The sequence below is a fragment of the Ischnura elegans genome, chromosome 1, assembly GCF_921293095.1.
Source record: "Ischnura elegans chromosome 1, ioIscEleg1.1, whole genome shotgun sequence".
Lineage (NCBI taxonomy): Eukaryota > Metazoa > Arthropoda > Insecta > Odonata > Coenagrionidae > Ischnura > Ischnura elegans.
This window is the reverse complement of record NC_060246.1, coordinates 87,566,812-87,585,309: the sequence shown is the minus strand read 5'-3', so window position 1 is coordinate 87,585,309 and position 18,498 is coordinate 87,566,812. Positions and strand designations below refer to the sequence as shown.

The 18,498-nt window shown below is 37.1% G+C and overlaps 1 protein-coding gene across 1 annotated transcript; it reads right to left on the bottom strand.

Annotated features, from left to right (window-relative positions):
• Nucleotides 1-4,530: 4,530 nt before the first annotated feature.
• Nucleotides 4,531-18,491, bottom strand: LOC124165401 (ras-related protein Rab-2). The gene is made up of 6 exons (XM_046542800.1): nucleotides 18,351-18,491; nucleotides 18,065-18,136; nucleotides 17,881-17,948; nucleotides 16,998-17,173; nucleotides 13,512-13,692; nucleotides 4,531-6,845 (listed from the first exon to the last, which is right to left on the bottom strand). The coding sequence occupies exons 1-6, from the start codon at nucleotides 18,394-18,396 to the stop codon at nucleotides 6,750-6,752; spliced, it is 639 nt and encodes a 212-aa protein (XP_046398756.1). The 5' UTR covers nucleotides 18,397-18,491; the 3' UTR covers nucleotides 4,531-6,749.
• Between the last annotated feature and the right edge of the window lie 7 nt (nucleotides 18,492-18,498).

Below are 18,498 nucleotides of genomic sequence, written 5' to 3'. Positions count from 1 at the left end.
AAAGTTGTATTACGCTAAAAAATATATAATTGCAAAAACCATTGACAATATAACCGATTCGTAACATAGGTATACCTTCAGTGAAAATTATCGTAAATGAGTAGGAGGGTCAGGCTAAAATTGCCAAGGAGAGATCCTAAGGTCTCATTAAGCTGGGTCTCAGGCCGGGCCTGAATGCATCCCACAATTGCTACCTCAGCAGCCACTTCCCTTCCCTCGCATTGGCTGGAGCCAACATCTGGTCTTTTGCATTGAAAAATCCACAACAGCTAAGCCTGACGTCAGGTCTTCTGCATATGAAAATGCCCGTTGGCTCCACCCTAGGTTTGGCGCGAAAGGGTTAAACTTATCCTCAAGAAACAATGGAGAAGTATATATGCACAGTGGTAATACAATAAAATTATTTTTATCCATTACAGAGGGGGGCTCAATCAACAAAGTAATAAGGCAAATGAACATCCAGTCTTTGGAAGAAGAGACAGAAGATGTAAGCAAGTAGAAGACGAGACCAAAGAAATTGTCATACTGAGACCATGTGGCCATAAAATGCACACAAAGAAGAAAAAAATACAGACAAAAGTAAATTAAAGCATCAAACATAGATGACACCTATCACTAGCCCTCTTTAATATGGACATGGGCGTACCCACCGAGGGGCAGGAGGGGGCACTGCCCTCCCTAGAAGCAAAAATCGCAAATGTCTTCAACGAAAATAATATTTTTTCACGCATATAATTTTAAAAATTAATAAAGAGCTGTTACAGTTTCCTTGAAATGTTCATTTCATTCACATTTTCCATGCTTAATTCTTACCTACAACTTGAACAACCATGATTTCCACCCCCCTCCCTGTTTTGATCCTGGGTATGCCCTTGAATATGGATACATGGAAATATGAACTAGAGGAAACAACAAATCAAGGTAAATGGAGAAGAAACTGATGCATACACTTCACTTACAACATTGCCGTTGCAGCAGGAAACTAGGAGAGTACATGGGACTCACTGAATGCATTTGAAGAAGAGTCACAGGGATATGACATGAAAGTCAATTAAGAAAAAAACCAAACACTCGTATGCTGAGGAGTGAAATTAGTGGCTTACATTGACCCCATGGGAGCATGGTAGCCTAGTTGGTAGTGTGCTTGATCAAAGGATACTGGGTTCAAATCCCAGGTGAAGCCATCAGATACCTCAAATAAAAAATTGTTGAAGTATATTCAAGGTAGACCAGGGAAAGAAACTGGTACATATCTTTGCCCTGCAAGCATGATATTCAAGCATTTATAGCTGCCTGGATTGAGCTCCAATCTCACCAATCCGAACGAACCCTAGTATTGAATGCTTTATGGGTCAACCCTGGAGTTGTACCACAGAGTGAGTGATCCACCTCACTAAGGGTGGAGATTTGAGTGAGCAAACCTCTACACTCATCAACCTCAGGAGCACCATTTCCTGAAATCAAAGAGACATGACAGACATTCAGGGCCGTTAGCCTTCTAGACAAAAATGGGCACTATCCTGCTCAAAGAATATTAGACCATAGAAGAGGAAACAGTAAGTGTGTAAGTACCACATAGGCAAAATCTTCTACATCCGAATCCTGAGCCCATGGGTATCCCCTAAAATACCACTCTTTGATGTTCAGCTTTCTAAATAAGGTAAATACTCTGAATTCTAAATTAAAATACTCTGCCTAATGTAATTATTTACTAGAGATACTTAATCCCGACCAAGAACCAACACTGGCATTTTCCTTTTCTTAGTTTGACTAAGAAAATGACCATTTATAAAATTCTAAAAGGAGGATGAGTATCATACTATGACAAAGACATAAATAAATATGCAAATGGGCAAGCACTCTACAAACAAACATATCAGGTGTGTCATACAGTCCCATAATCCCCTGGAAATTCACCACAACAGTGAAGGAATAATAGGAAAAAACATACTTCATACATCTCCTCACGCTCCTATCTTATCATCATAGGTGAAATGCATTTCACCCCAATATTGTTGTTTCTAAGGTAAGTAGGAAATTTTGAACTGCACCAATATTACAAATTTTTTGCTGACCTTAATTTTACATCACATAAGTATGTATTATTATTAAAGTATTCTACCTAATAAGGTAGGTTCCCATGGAGTATTCAAGAAGTGATCTGGGAACCTACCTTTCCTTCCAGCACTGCCTTCGTTAATTCACTGTAAGGCCTACTCTCTTTCAATCTATCTAAAAATCCTATTCTTTTCCTTCTCCTCCCTCGTTTCCCTAACATTCTACCCTCTAACACCATTTTCAACATCCCCTCACCGCTAAGCATTAACTCCATCCATACCTTCTGTCTCCTCTGTATCTCATCTAAAAGCTGCCTCTCCTCGCCAACCATATCCAGCACTTTGTCATTCCTTTTCCTCTCCGTCCATTTCACCCTCTCCATTCTCCTCCATACCCACATCTCGAATGCCTCCAATCTTCTCTCCTCTTCTTTCCTCAGTGTCCACGTTTCCGCACCGTAGAGAGCTACTCCAAATCAAACTTTTCACTAACCTTTTCTTTAAACTCTTACATAATGATCCTCTCAGAATCTCCCTCCTGTTCATGAACGCCTCCTTTGCTAATGCAATTCGCTTTCTGACGTCCTTACAACTGTATCCGTTTTCCTCTTATGTGCTGCCTAAATATGTAGTTGAATCATCTTAAAGTTACATCTACCTGGTCAAGCTTCTACCCACCTACTTTTATCTTGACTCTCAAATTCCTCGCTCGCGATGCTTTACAAAACCGCATTACCTTGGTCTTCTTGTGATTAATCCTCATTCCATATTCCTTGCACCGCTTGTCTAACGCATCCACTAGAGCCTGCAGTCCCCTTGCTGATGAGTGCCTGATCATCTGCGAACCTTAATAGGTAATTTAAACATCATTCCTCCCACTTTCACTCCAGCTTCCAGCTCGTTCCATCTTCCAGCATGTTCTTACATCTCCTCCGCAAATACATTAAAAAGCAGTGGCGATTGAGGACAGCCTTGCCTCACACCACAGCCAATGCTTGTCCAACCAAATTCTCGGTCCGCTACCCTCACCTGCGCAGTCTGGGCCATACACAGATTACGAATCAGTCGTCTATCCCTCCAATCTACACATATTCTCTTGAGTATATCCTTAAACTTCACCCAGTTCACCCTATCAAATGCTTTTTTAAAATAAACGAAAAATGCATACACGTCCTGGTCATATTCTAGCTTCCTCTCCACAAGTGACCTCATTACTGCTATTGGGTCACGAGGAGAAAGAACAAGGTTCGGTGTGGATGACACCATCTACAATTGAGCAACATCCTCTCTCAAGTTGCTACACTATGAAAGGCATTAAGTTCGAGGTAAAGAAAATTACAGCCAATGATGGATAATCTCTTAAGTGAAATTTGAGTGCTTTGTGAGTCAAGGTTCAGTTTCTTATGTAGTTTTCTATTCCTTCAGTCTCACATTTTCTTTTGAATTTCTATTAACTTCGAGAGAGCACTTCGTGATATGAGGGCTAAGAAAGCAGTGGGTGTGGACAATATGCCGTGCGAACTCCTGAAGAATCTAGTGGAGGATAGTAAGAAAAGGTTTTTCGATCCAGTATGCAGGAAGAGGAGGGATGTTGGCCAGAGGATTTCATGAAGACTGTTTTCGCTACCAGAAAGGAAGAAAGCTGTGGAATGCAGAGATTATAGGACTACACATTAGTTTAATATAACATGCGGCAAAAGTACTGAGGATATTGAACGGACAAATGGAGGCAAGGGCAAACCTGTATTTGGGCGTAGACCAGTCTGGTTTTAGTAAGTATGCAGCATTTTAAGTTTTCATAGAATTTAGCTGGGCCATGTTCGCACACAGTATCTGACACGGCCCTAAAGTTGCTGGCTTGCAAGAACAGAGGAGACCCCACTAAACAATCCTCAAAGAGCCACAGATCATAAAATAGATCCTCCATTTTAAAAAATCCCTAAAACCCAATCCTCAGCTATGAAGTATATTTTTCTTTATGAAAAGCTACACACGAAGAATTACTTGATATTTTATAGCAGACTTTAACACTTTTTACAAACCCTAAACGAATCAATTTTCCTCCTATATCATTTAAAAATGGTGTGCTAAGCATGAAAAGTATCAAATGGTTCAGAGTTTCAATCATATTTTGCAAATAACATTTTTACATAGCGTTGGCTACATTGACTAAGCTTACCAATGTGCTACTGTGGCATACAACCAACACCACTTTGAGGGTAATAATCTAGTCGGTCAAAGGCAAACTTGAAAAAAGAAGCAATGCCAATGATTAAGGAGCACTCCATACTAAGAGCAATTTGGAGCACAGAAGGAACTTAAGTACCAAAGAATGTGCAGAGAAAAGAACATACAGTATGAGCTCTAAGTGTTGTCTAGAAACCAGAAAAACTACAAAATATCCACGCCAAACTACTGTCCAACACATAATGATAAAAATACTACTCTAATGGTGAAAAATAAATAAGAAAAATGCTGTTGAGTACAGTGATTCATTCTCCACATATTTTACAAGCCAAAAAAATCATAAACAAATAGTGAAAATATCAGTGTCTAAATTTGCTATTCACACATGCTTCTTGTGCTACACTATACAACCACAAGATCACAAAATTTCATTTACAAAGAGATTGCCTCACAAGCTGTCACAACTTTTAGCCAAAGTGGCATCGAAAATGGTATTGTAATATCTATTAGGAACAAATGTCAATATGTGTAATAATAGACTTTTATTTTTGGTATATTGATTAACACAGAATTTTACATACTAATGCCCACAAAACAGGAATCCTACTCACATGTACAAGACATCAATATGCATCACGTCCATTTCATCTCTGACATTCATTGACCACCAATATAACTTCATCCTTCAGTTTCAGGATGTACACAAAATAATTATAACTTATATAGTTGATCACTTACAACCAAATATTGTGGCCACCACTGGAATTACATGTTACCTCTATTACATAAGAAAGTCAGTGTAACTTCAAATTAAAGGAACAAACGATTACATTAGGTGCAAATTTGTGGTAAAAAGACATTAAGAATCACTTACTATACTTACAAAAACCATAGTTAACATACATGATGTATAAATACTTTAGAAAGAGGACAATTTTAAAATCAACATGAAAAAGAAATATTAAATAAATTACATTTACCATTAACTCTCGGCGTTCACTTCTATAAATCCATCAAAGTTTCCTTCAACCAATGATATCTTGCACACAATAGCAATGAATCAAGCACAGATTTCAAGTTTTCACCTCATAACTAAGTATTTAAGCCATTACTATAAAAAACTTCTTTTATCCAATTCTACTGACAGTATAAAAGGGATAGTTATAGTCACTGGGTGAACTAAAATCAGGCACTCATTCCAATCCAATTTTAAGCAGACTACAAACGCCTGTAAATAATTCCGAGAATAAAGAATGGTGCCTTTCAAAAGTTTTGAGAATAATTATTTTTATAAGAAAAAAATTTCAATATACATAACAAAGAGGATAAATACATTCAAACATATTAGCATGCCCACTTTTTCACACCCTGACATGTTAAACTTGCTTGATAAACATATGAACCCCCACAAAGCGCCGAGAGAACTTTACTTAATATTGACAACATCATAGCCAGTATGACTTCAAATTCTGTGCAACACAGGCATGGTCAAAACTATAATGAGAATATTTCTCCACAGGGTTTTAGAAAAACAGATTAAACTGTTCAAATCCACCAATAATGTCAACTGGAGGAAATATCAAGCAGCTTATCCCAGAAAAATTCAGGGCACAGAAAGTGGTCCAATCTCAGAATTATTATGAAATGTGCCACTCCCTGAGAAGGTGATGGCAGACTAGTGTATCATGAGATTTTCCGACAAGGCTGAAACTTTCAACTTCACTCTCTCTTAAGCTCACTGAAGTATAAACATATTTGCATACACATATACAAGTACCTTTTACGTTAATATAAACATGTGTGCTTAGTTAGCTTTAGATAATAACTCAATTCTTATAACCATCCAGTTTGATTCCAAAGCAAATAAATCTTACACCTGGCAATTAATGCAGATGCAAGTAAATGTATGTATACTTTTCCACTTTTATTTCAGTAGAAAAAACAAATGAACAGCATTTCAGTCACTCACAAGTGCAAGAAGACACACGCCGCAAATCCCACAGTAATATTAATCTTACATCCACCGGCTGACATCTACCTAAATGAGGCAGAAACTTCTTTCATGAGACAGAATCACAAAATTAGGTACACAAGTGAAAGAAAATAGTTCCAAGAAAAAAATTTTGGGAACATGACTAAATTCATAGATGTTACAGGGAAGGGTAAGTAACTAAGGGAGGGGGAATATTACTTTGCTATCATCAAAGATCATGGAATGGGTTTCTCGGTGCTATTGAGAGTCTAATGCCTCCAGTCCCCATATCTTCTTTCGTATTTACCTCCTGCAACTCCCAACTCTTTCTTATCTCAGCAATGCCCTGCAGCAGGGGCCACAAGGCAGAGTGGGTAGAGTGAAAATGAGCAAGAAAGAGAGGTGTGTGTGCCTTTAAAGCTGACATATGCACATGCTGTGAGAAGTAACAGAAGGACAACCGGGATGTAGGCAAGAGGGGGGAGAGCAGATGCGGTAGACATAATTCCAACATTGCACACGGAAGATGGTCTCTAGCAGCACCCTCCTCCTTGAATCGCTCCTTGACTCCCAGCCGGAAGACTTGGGTTGGTGGGCGAGTGCTGGGGGCCTATTTTGATCCCATTGGCCTACAACGAAAAACAAATAATTTAGCTATTTGAGGAACTAACCCCAGACTCAAAGTCAACTGAAAGTCTAAGATGAAGGTTCGGAAATTCCACAGGTGAGAAATCATTTGCCTGAACTGGCATTTGAACCTGCATGTGCCCAATAGGGTAGTTTCCTTCATCAAAGAAAACGAAAGGCATTGATTGCGATTCGTTACCCACCATTAGTGTATACATAACATACAAATTATTTGGTTGTAGAAATCCCAGTTTAGACAAATGGCAATAATCAATTTTAACCGCATTTGAAAAAGGCCTGATTGGCGCCCATGCGATGCCACTCCACGTGACGTCACAGGGACCTAGTTTCTATACGAGTAGATAAGAGTTTTACGGGTCATTCCATGTCAGTTCACCCAGGCATGGCACCCACCGACTCGGATTTTAATGAAATTTTTGTCACTAGCTACTATCACCTATCTAATGACCCATGTAAAATATTTCCTCTCTCACTCTCATAGTTTGCAAGATATGAGGAGCCAAAGTTTGAGATGTTTGCTCAGAAGTGGCGCTAGTGGGTGTCAAATTCCAGAGTGCAGGGCACAGGGTAAAAATTCATAACTCAGAAACCACATAACATATTTGAATGAAATTTTGACCCCTTGTCTATCCAAGTACATAGCTTCCATAGTAATGTCTCTTATTCCCCTTGCATTGTTATGTTGGCCAAAATGATGTCAACAGTTGTTAATTAACCGATTTTTTTAGCTCAAAAACATTACTTCATATTTTCAGAATTATCACCAAAAGGCAGAGCAGTTAACTCATCCAATTTTTTTTTAATTGAAGGTTAATATGTGCTCCAATATACTGTGAAATAAAAATGGTGGTGTTTTGACTGCCACTATGAGTATTTCAGGTTTTACTTTTTTTTCTGCCCCTGTGAGAGGGATTTTGGACACGTACTGTAAGATAATAAGTATAAGTGTATCCATACCTTCATGAGGATATATTTGAAATATTGGTCAGTAAATCTAAGACCAAACATGTAGTCTAGTGAATGTGGCTCTAGTTCATACAATTTTTTTTAATAGCAATACTTGGCTTGTGGCAGCTGAGGGCAAAAAAATCCAAATGGCTCAGAAATGTGAAATGATGCTTTTTTCCTGGAATTTACCCATTTTTCAAGTGTTTTAGTTTATGGAAAAATTGGTATCAAAATACATTAGGCTCTTACTGTGCATTAGAGGATAAATGGAAATACTAATTTAAATAAAATTATTTAAATAATACACTTCAATGTGTTTAAGGCATCTCCCGAACATCTCTGGAGGCTCTCTCGGGCAAACTAAACGCTTTACAGTACCACCAATTCCATCACATGGGGATTTTCGATATGGGTGCATAAATTTCACTTTCACATCATGTTCTTCCTCGTGTTTAGAAATCACTCATCCAAAAAACCAGTGGTTATCATAAGCACATGCAATGTACAAGTTTGTTAAGATCTGTGAAAAAGTGATTAAATGAGTCCCGCTGAACTGGAGTTGTACAAATTTAGCCTCACTTTCGTAGAAGAAGTATGGTCTTCCAAACCCTTAGTGATGGAAGAGCTGGCAGAGCAAATGGTATTACTTATAGATATGCAGCAGGTTGTCACCAATATCCACATTCCTTGATGGCAACTGGAGTATTAAATTTCTATTTCACTGGGAGAGATAATGCTGACATTATGTGCCACACTGTTTTCTCCCCTGCCTCACATATGATTGTATTACATGACAAACTTGAGAAGGTAATACAATCCCACCTATTCAGCCTCACTTTTCAGTGTTATTCCATCTCCCCAAGGAATAAGAGAATTAAGTGCAACCTCTAGGAAGAATAAAGTGTTACAATGTATCACAGTGAGGGCATGATAAATCAAAATAGATTCTAGGGTACCAATTTAAGTCTTCTGCCAAGTCTTCTTGTGTAAAGATGCTCCATGGGTGTCCAAGTTTATTCTGTGTGTACGATCAGTGTATTTTTACCTGTATATTAATTGTGTGTGCTATGAGTTAGGCGAAGCTGCTCAATGTGAACTTCGACATTAAAAAAGGTTAGTGTCTCTACTAAACTTCAAAATGAGCAAATTGTTGAACTGTGCAGCATTGGAAAAGTAACTGCATCTGATTGCCTCAAAAAAAGCTACACACCAGTGGTGCAACTGAACAAAATTGAGATCATGAGTATGCTTGAAAAACAGCTGTTATCTCTCAGAAGTGGTGTACCCGGGGAAGTCCTATCCAATGTCTGCGAACATCACAGAATATACTATTAGAAAAAGTATGAAACCTACCAAATATATTGTCTTGATCCTTTTAAGAGCTACAAGAAGAAAATATCAAAATCACTGAGAAATGTAAGTCTTGAATTTGCAGAAAAGGCCTGTAAAATCCCAACTCTTCGGAAATTAGTGCCAGGAATGAAAGTATGCCAGCCATGTAGGGAGGAAGTACAGAAACACTCCAGGTTTGGAAATGAGCTTTCTGATGTTGAAGCAGTAGATAGTGACAGCAATGATAGTATTTTGGATTTTGAAACAACAGTATCCCAAGAAAAGTCAACTGAGCTACTTAACAGAACGCTGCAAGATATAGAGGAGTCACCTTTAAAATTTCATGGCATATCATCTCACAGAAGGTCAACCTACACTAAAAGGAAAGTAGAGTCAGCATGCAGTAATTTTAAAAGGAAAGTTAAAAGACTTCTTGATAAAGAATTATCTCCAGAAAAGGATGACCCAAAACTGCCAAAAGAACTACTTCAGAAAGTTCATGATATAGATGTGCTCATAGACTTAACCCGTCAACGCCCACGGGTGCCATAGGGCACCCAGTGCAGTGCTGAGGCAATGTATTTAATATGTGAATTTTAGCATACCTTTCAGTGCACATACTTAGTAGAAGGTTTCCTCCATTATTCAGTCAGTTTGAATTGTGTTCTTTGTGTGAAGTTCATACGTATCATATTTTTTAAAAGTGAAATATGTGTGAATTTAAAAAAAAACTTTGGACACTGACGGGTTAATCAAACAAAAAGTTGACACATCAAGCACCCATCAAGGAAAGGTACATCTGTTATCATTGGTACCAACTTTATGGAGCAGGAAGAAAGTAATGGAAGAGTATCATGTGAGTGAGTACACTGCCCGCCAAGCAAGAGAACTTTTCAGAGACAATGGAAAATTAGCTGCACCTGAATTGAGAAAAGGGAAGGCAAAGGCAAGAAAGATTCCATAAGTATCTTCAAAAATGTACATGTTCAGAAGAGATTATTACTTGCTAACTTGAAGGAATTGTATTCCACTTTTAAATTTGACTTCCCCAGAATTAAAATTGGCTTTTCTAAATTCTGCAACCTAGGTCCAAAATGGTTTGTGGTAGCAGGATGTCCTGGAACGCATTAAGTGTGTTTTTGCACAATTCATCAAAATGTCAACCTACTGCTTAGTGCCTGTAATATAGAGGAAACATGCCAGGACCTAATTGGTTATTTCGTGTGCTCTAGAAATAATAGGGACTGTATACTGCGACATTGCTCTCAGTGTCCTTCACGTGAAAAATTGAAAAGCTTACTGCTGAAAAAGTTTGAAGAATGTGACCCCGTAGATGAAGTTTCATACAGTCAGTGGGTTTCCAGTGATAGATGTCAACTGGTGAACTTCACGGTGACATTTGATGAGTACCTATCAATTTAAATTCAAAGAGTGGAAAAACTGGTGCCCCATTCATTTATTACGAAGGTACAGGCAAACTACCTTAAGAAAATGAAAGAAAATCTTGGACCCCATGAAGCAGCTGTTCTCTTTGACTTCAGTGAGAGCTACTCATATGTTATCCAGGATGAGGCACAAGGGAATCATTGGACAAGTGATAGTTGTACGGTACACCCTGTTGTGATTTATACTCTAGATCACCTGACTAAACAGCTTATTATTTCCAGTTTATGCATCTTGTCAGATGATTTGGAGCATGATGTAGCTTTTGTTTATGAAACCCAAAGAATATTATTTTGCTTTGTTAAGGAAAATTTTACTTCAGTCAAAAAATTGAGTTACTTTAGTGATGGTTGTGCAGGACGGTACAAGAAATGCAAAATATTTCTCAATCTTTGCAAGCATTACCAGGATTTCTCCTCAATGGCATCATGGACATTCTTTGCTACAAGCCATGGAATATCCCCATGTGATGGAATTGGTGGTATTGTAAAGCATTTAGTTGCCCGAGAGAGCCTCCAGAGATGTTCGGGAGATGCCTTAAACACATTGAAGTGTATTATTTAAATAATTTTATATAAATTAGTATTTCCATTTATCCTCTAATGCACAGTAAGAGCATAATGTATTTTGATACCAATTTTTCCATAAACTAAAACACTTGAAAAATGGGTAAATTCCAGGAAAAAAGCATCATTTCACATTTCTGAGCCATTTGGATTTTTTTACCCTCAGCTGCCACAAGCCAAGTATTGCTATTAAAAAAATTGTATGAACTAGAGCCACATTCACTAGACTACATGTTTGGTCTTAGATTTACTGACCAATATTTCAAATATATCCTCATGAAGGTATGGATACACTTATACTTATTATCTTACAGTATGTGTCCAAAATCCCTCTCACAGGGGCAGAAAAAAAAGTAAATCCTGAAATACTCATAGTGGCAGTCAAAACACCACCATTTTTATTTCACAGTATATTGGAGCACATATTAACCTTCAATTAAAAAAAAAATTGGATGAGTTAACTGCTCTGCCTTTTGGTGATAATTCTGAAAATATGAAGTAATGTTTTTGAGCTAAAAAAATCGGTTAATTAACAACTGTTGACATCATTTTGGCCAACATAACAATGCAAGGGGAATAAGAGACATTACTATGGAAGCTATGTACTTGGATAGACAAGGGGTCAAAATTTCATTCAAATATGTTATGTGGTTTCTGAGTTATGAATTTTTACCCTGTGCCCTGCACTCTGGAATTTGACTCCCACTAGCGCCACTTCTGAGCAAACATCTCAAACTTTGACTCCTCATATCTTGCAAACTATGAGAGTGAGAGAGGAAATATTTTACATGGGTCATTAGATAGGTGATAGTAGCTAGTGACAAAAATTTCATCAAAATCCGAGTCGGTGGGTGTCATTTTGAAAATTTCTGGGTGATTTGACGTGGAATTACCCTTACACCATCTGAGATTACTAATTCATGCATGAGGCACATACCTCAGGGAAACATGTCTTAATAATCACCCATTAAAACTGCCTAAGGTCGGAAAGTTTTCTTCGTTTGATAAGGTATTAATAATCCTTATTTAAGCCAAGCGCTACCAGCTAGCATGGTACTCTGCTACCTGCTAGCATCCTGCGTCGTATCAGCGCTCAAAGCCTCGCCCCAAGGTCACCTTACTTGCGGCAGCGGGAACCAGAACGACGTCACACGGAGAATTCCTGGCATTCACACTTACCCGTCGCGTTTTCCCGTACTTGAAATTTTTCACTTTTCATTTAATCGCGAAAAATAGATATCGTCATTTAAAAATCTAAAAGCGTGAAATACGTACTGCAGGAGTAATAATCTTTCGATTTAGGCAATAAAAAAATAATAGGAAACCAACCTATTCTTGCCATGTGTTCAACCATTTGATCTACTATAGCATACTCTACTTCTGTGCAGTTATGGTGCCTCTAAAGGAATAGATACGTTTATGCTGCCACAGGGTTTATGCGCATGGTTCCATAGTCCCAAGTCCAAAAAACTTTGCAGAGGAATGCCATGGTAGCTAAGACGGTTAAACACCTAGTGTGAATCCAGGTTCAAGGTCAAGGCAATTCATTTTTTCCATAGAATGTCCATAAATAACTCAAGAATCTAAGGAGTTTGCAAAAATGCTGATAAGTTTCATAATACCTCTTCCGAAGGAATGGTTTTGTCGTCTGACGGGTCAATAAAAAAATATTTCATAGAGCATCTTGCCATGTTGAGCAGATATCATTTATCCTGTCCTCTACAACCAATCTCATTTCTTACTCAATTCCATACATGCAGTTTTTATGCATTACTTATTACAAAGTCATGTTTATAGTTATGCCAATAACTCATCTGTACAGCAAGGGTATCACAGCATAACAGTAATGTCAGCCTCACCAAGTTTATTTTCTCTATTTCAGTTTGGAATAGTGGAATGCACATATTTTAAGTAACTGAATTTATGTCTTTCTGTTAATATGCGTCTGCTGTTGATTTATTGTTGACATTTTCCATTTCTTGTTTGATGTCAAGTATTATGTTGAGGTAGATACATTATTTCGAATATTTTTTCAGTTAGACAAAAAGAAAAATTCATTACTTGGTTGATAATGAATGTTATTAACTTCACTGCAACTATGCACAGATTTAAAAGCCTGATCCATTGTTTCAGGAAAAAAATTTTCTCGCTCCATGTAAAATGCTCGGTTATCTGAAGATTTCCCACGCAATTTTTCTTTTCTAATTGATTTTTTCATGGGAGCAAAATCAAAGCAATAATTAAGGTTGAGAAGGTAATTTATAGTAAATAAATAACAACATGCCATACCCCATGGATATTTCAGAGCAAAAAAAAAAAACACTATAAGATGTAGAAAAGAAAATAATGACACTTTACCTCATTGTTGATATCAAACACTCCTTCCTGAATCTTTTCATAAATTTCCCGGGCTGTATTGATGAAAGCTTCCTCCACATTAGCTGCAGTCTTAGCTGAGGTTTCCATAAATATAAGACCATGTTCCCTGGCAAATGCCTCTCCTTCTTCCTTTTTAACTTCTCTTCTGGATTCAAGATCACTATAACAGAAAATAAATGGCAATGAGTTGACTCTAAAATATTTAATACCCAATATTACAACCCAGGTAGTAAAAAAGATGTAATGGCTGACAATAAAAATTATTTGAATTGCTCCACATATCCAGCAAACAACCTGTGGCTAACAAACATAGGAGGCCTTCAACAATATCAGAAAAGAGTAAATGAGAAGAGTATTGAGTAAGATTGCTGAGAAGTGGCTGGTCTGTCATGGTTAGCAGCAATCCACTTCACTGAATAAGGACCCAAAGGCAGGAGCATGAGAAAAGGAAAACTATGAGGAAGGAAAATAAAAGATGTATTGCTATTTTTATGATGTTTGAGTTGAAGAAATAATCACCGTGATCCCAATTTCTGCGGTAGTTATTGATCCAAAAATGTAGATTATTCTCAGCAATGCCTATAAAACTGCACATAAAATGTGCTAAGTATCACATGGTTTTTATTGCTGATCATTTATTCCTCTAAGAACTACTCCATAACACTACAGTACAGCCACACAGATTCTAAAGCCTGTTTCACATGGGACACAAAATTATACATACAGTAGAAGATTAATAATCTGGAAATCTAAATAACTGAATGATGAAAACAAGGGAAGGTTTTCCAGTTTTTCAAAATTTCTATTTTTTAAAGTTGCATCGCTGAAAATACAGCTATCTAAGAGTCTGACTGATGTCGCTAAAAAGGTAGTCAAAATTCTCTTCACCGCCAATTGTCCGAATGGTTATCCAAGATATGAGCTGAATTTCAACAAATAAATTAGTGCATAAGAACTTAACCCTTTTACTGCCACCGAGCCCATATATCGGCCCTTGCTGGATGACCGAAAACTGCCAGGGGCCGAATTACTTGACTTTTTCGTGATTGTGGCCTTTTCAACAGCTGTAATTTATGTAAACTCCCATAATCTATCTATGGTAATAAGATATAAATAAATCTTAAGAATTGGGAAAAAAATCTAGACATATTAAATAAAAATAAGTAGCTGAAAAATTTTTAAATCTGAAATGTAGCAAAATTCACCGTGTAACCACCCCAAAATGTAAAAATGCATGAACGTGTGAACGGAAAATAGAACCTGTTCTAATTTCGTTCATGCATTCGCACAAGTTGATAACAGAGCCCCCTGGTGGGAATCAAAGGAAACAACACAATTAGTTGTTATCTGCAGGGCTATTCAGTACTCTTTACGCGTATTTGTACTGTATCGTAAGTGCTTGAATCCTACCACAAACTCACCATTTGCATCCACACTAATATTCATATAGAATATCCCTGTGTGTATGCCAGACATACCAAGATTATGCCTATGGTATCTTATTGGTTGTATTATGCCGGTACAAAACAATCGATGAGGTTATAACAGAGTTTTCAACACGACATTTGTGAAATACAACGGCTATCATACGACTAATAGAACACATTTAAACATAATTTATATCATACGAATTAACGACAATTCTACCTGTTATACGTCCGAGGTGGGAATGCACTGGCCCACCACAAAAAGACGACTAACATTAGCAAATTCATAAATCGACCAGATCTCTAAACCAACATCTTTTCCATCAACAGCAAATATCTTCTTAACTTTATAACCATCCCGGACAAAAGTAGAACAAAGTATTAAAAATATCTACTCTCATACATCATCTACACTCAGTGAAACAGATGACAGAAAAATGTCTAGTAAACACGGCTTTAAAAAAAGATGCATCTACAAATTTCAACAAGTATGTATTAACTTTGATAATGGTTTGAAATAAATAGAGTACTATTGAGATAACATTAAGTGAGCGATAACGATAAATATTAAATATTAATAAATATTACTGTCATAAAATGAAACAACTTCGGCAACTAAAATGAACACCACTGTTTACACGGCAGTGCAAATATATTACCAGCATATGAAATTTCCTGGTCCTACAGGAAACAACGAAAAGGGAATTATTTTCTGGTAGGTATCGTCTGCTTCCTAATGATACTGTTTACACATTTAAAACTTGCGCACTGTAAAGGGAATAAACAAAAACTAAACGCCTCGCGTTACGAGAAAATGTGTAAAAACTTGTGCGAACGCATGTACCGTGTAACCGCTCTAAGATCCGGAAAATGTCCAGAGTGTGTAGCATGTAATATCATGCATCAAATCATCATAGCATCAAATCAGCCATCACTGAGACTTGATCTCTGGAACCTCACGGTTGCATGATACTTTACCCACTAAACCACCAAAACGATTGTGCTCTAATGCAGTTTCAATGCCCAATATGCCAGCTGTATGTATGCATAGATGTCCCAATGAGAGAAAACTCCATTCTAGGTTAGTCTTGAGCGAAGCATACTTTGTAGAATATGGGGAGGAATTCGTAGCTTGATTTTTTGTGAGTTGTCATTATGTGACGGATATGATTATTTCCCTGCTATACGGAGTATATAACTTATAAAATTCCCAGTTGCATGAGAGCATTACAAGAGCAAAATTTTGGAAGGTGGACGTCTTTAAGTATTCCTTGAACTTGCCACTTTCAGATGCCAATGAGCTTTGCATTAATTTTTTCTGCCACTATGCTAATAGGTCATGTTAAGAGTACTTCTGGTACCCTTCCAAGGCAGCACTTGAATTTGACTAAGACGGAGAACTGGTTCTCCTCCAAACTTAAGGTTATAACAAATACAATGAAAACCAATATAATTTAACGCTCAACATTAAATACTATGATTCATCTTAGAGAAGAAAAATACATAATCCTATAGTATAACCATCACCTTCATAATTTGATGACCAAGGAAAATGCATTCCTGAAGTGTGGCAAGGTGTGAAGGTGGCAAATACTTGGCCCAAAGTCACAGAAGAGCTCAACACCGTGCAAGATCAAAACCCAATGACAATGACATATATATCGAGAGATTACTTCCCCAGGAAGAGTTATTTACAAGGCAATAATAATTTACTTGTTATTTCATGTGGAGTAGGATCAATTTTCTTGATAATGACAGATGTATGGAAAGGATATTTGCAAAGTAACCACAATGGGCATACAGCCATGCATGCTACTATGAGATAAAATGAGAAAATATTGATAGAGAAAGACAGAAGTACAAGTTCACAAAACAAGAGCACTTGCTAAATAATGGGATAATAATACAATAATTTTCTGAGAGATTCCAGCACTACCAGGTTCTTCAAGCAAAAGAAGTTTCACTTTCAAGAAGTTAAAGAAATTCACTGGCCAGGGGAGATAACTTTCATAAAATCTGCAGCAACTTCAATTCATACCTCTTATTTCCAATAAGCATTATCACCATGTTGGAATTAGAATGCTGACGAGCATCTTCCAGCCATGTCGTCAAGTGGTTGAAGGTTTCCCTCCTTGTGATGTCATACACTAACAGAGCACCAGCAGCCCCACGGTAATAAGACCGAGTAATCGAACGAAAAGCTTCTTGACCCGCCTATGAAAAAAGAAATATCCGAAAAATGAACATCCATAAACATATACTAACCATAGATGCATCCTCACATACATATAACATTACAAAATTATAAATGTATCGAGAGTAATGAAAATAATTATACTTAACAGTCAACTCTATCACTAGTTTCTTTAGCATATTTATCCATATTGATCTCGAAAAATACCAATCATTGGCAACGCTTACTCTGAAATTCAACTAAAATTTGGTAAACTATCTGAATTCATTAGCTTCAATAGCAATCTTATTGAAACCAATAGCACATTTGGCGTTCTCGCCATAAAATGACTAACGCCCGCTTGAGAAATTTTGCACTCGACACTACGACATATTATGTGTAAAAGTCTGTCACCGTATTATCCTACAGCAAAAAGTACTAGACAGAATATGAAACTTACATTCATATATCAAAGTAACTCAAGAGTGAAAGATTAGCTATTACAAACATAAAATTATATATATCACTGAACACTAGCAATTCAAATGAAAAATCGAGGTAGATTAAACAGAACTAAAATCACATATACTAACGCATTATGCATAGGTACCTGCGTTTGGCATGGTCAGTACATAAATTCTCTCACCAAAGATTATGGCATTTACACGAAAACATATGTTTCCATAACTGACAATCTTATCACCACAATTGTAAGCAAAATTTAGTGCAGAGTCTGAGAAAAACTTACTGTGTCCCATATCTGCAATTTTATTTGCTTCCCGTCAATGGTGATCATACGAGCCCCAAATTCAACACCTAGGATAACAATTGAAAATTAAACGTGTAGGCGTGAATTTACAGACATTGAAATAAAATATTCACATCAAAATGTCAACTACAGTTGCCTTCACACTACTTACTCAGAAACTTACCTATAGTTAAGTCGTGCACAGGTTGAAATCTCTTATCTGTAAATTGTAATAACAGACAAGACTTACCCACCCCTAGAGCAAAAAGGAAAATCACTATTACCATAAATACAAAAATTAAATCTAAAAGATAGCAAATCAAAATCACTTATTCGGAATTTACGGGCACAAGTACTAACTACCTCATTACAGTGAGTGACTACTACCAAATGACAACTAATATTTTTCCCTAAAATGCACCATTTACCACATTCGCATGCAAACAATGAGTAACTCGGGAATAACCTACCTGTATCCCCAATTATAATATACTTAAATAGGTACGCGTACGACATATCTGAAGTGTAAAACTACGACACAAAAATGATATTAGGATCAAATCAGACTTCTACGCCAGACAGTCACCCAGGATATATTACGTCACGAGGTAAATACGC

Bases quoted from the DNA above. Each gene is read 5' to 3' on its own strand.
- LOC124165401 (XM_046542800.1), bottom strand. From the start codon at position 18,396: ATGTCGTACGCGTACCTATTTAAGTATATTATAATTGGGGATACAG. The intron at 13,693-16,997 runs GTATGAATTGAA...TTTCTGTTATAG, and splicing joins ATGCTTATTGGAAATAAGAG to TGATCTTGAATCCAGAAGAG. The intron at 6,846-13,511 runs GTAAAGTGTCAT...TTTTCGTTGTAG, and splicing joins TGTTTGATATCAACAATGAG to GCCAATGGGATCAAAATAGG.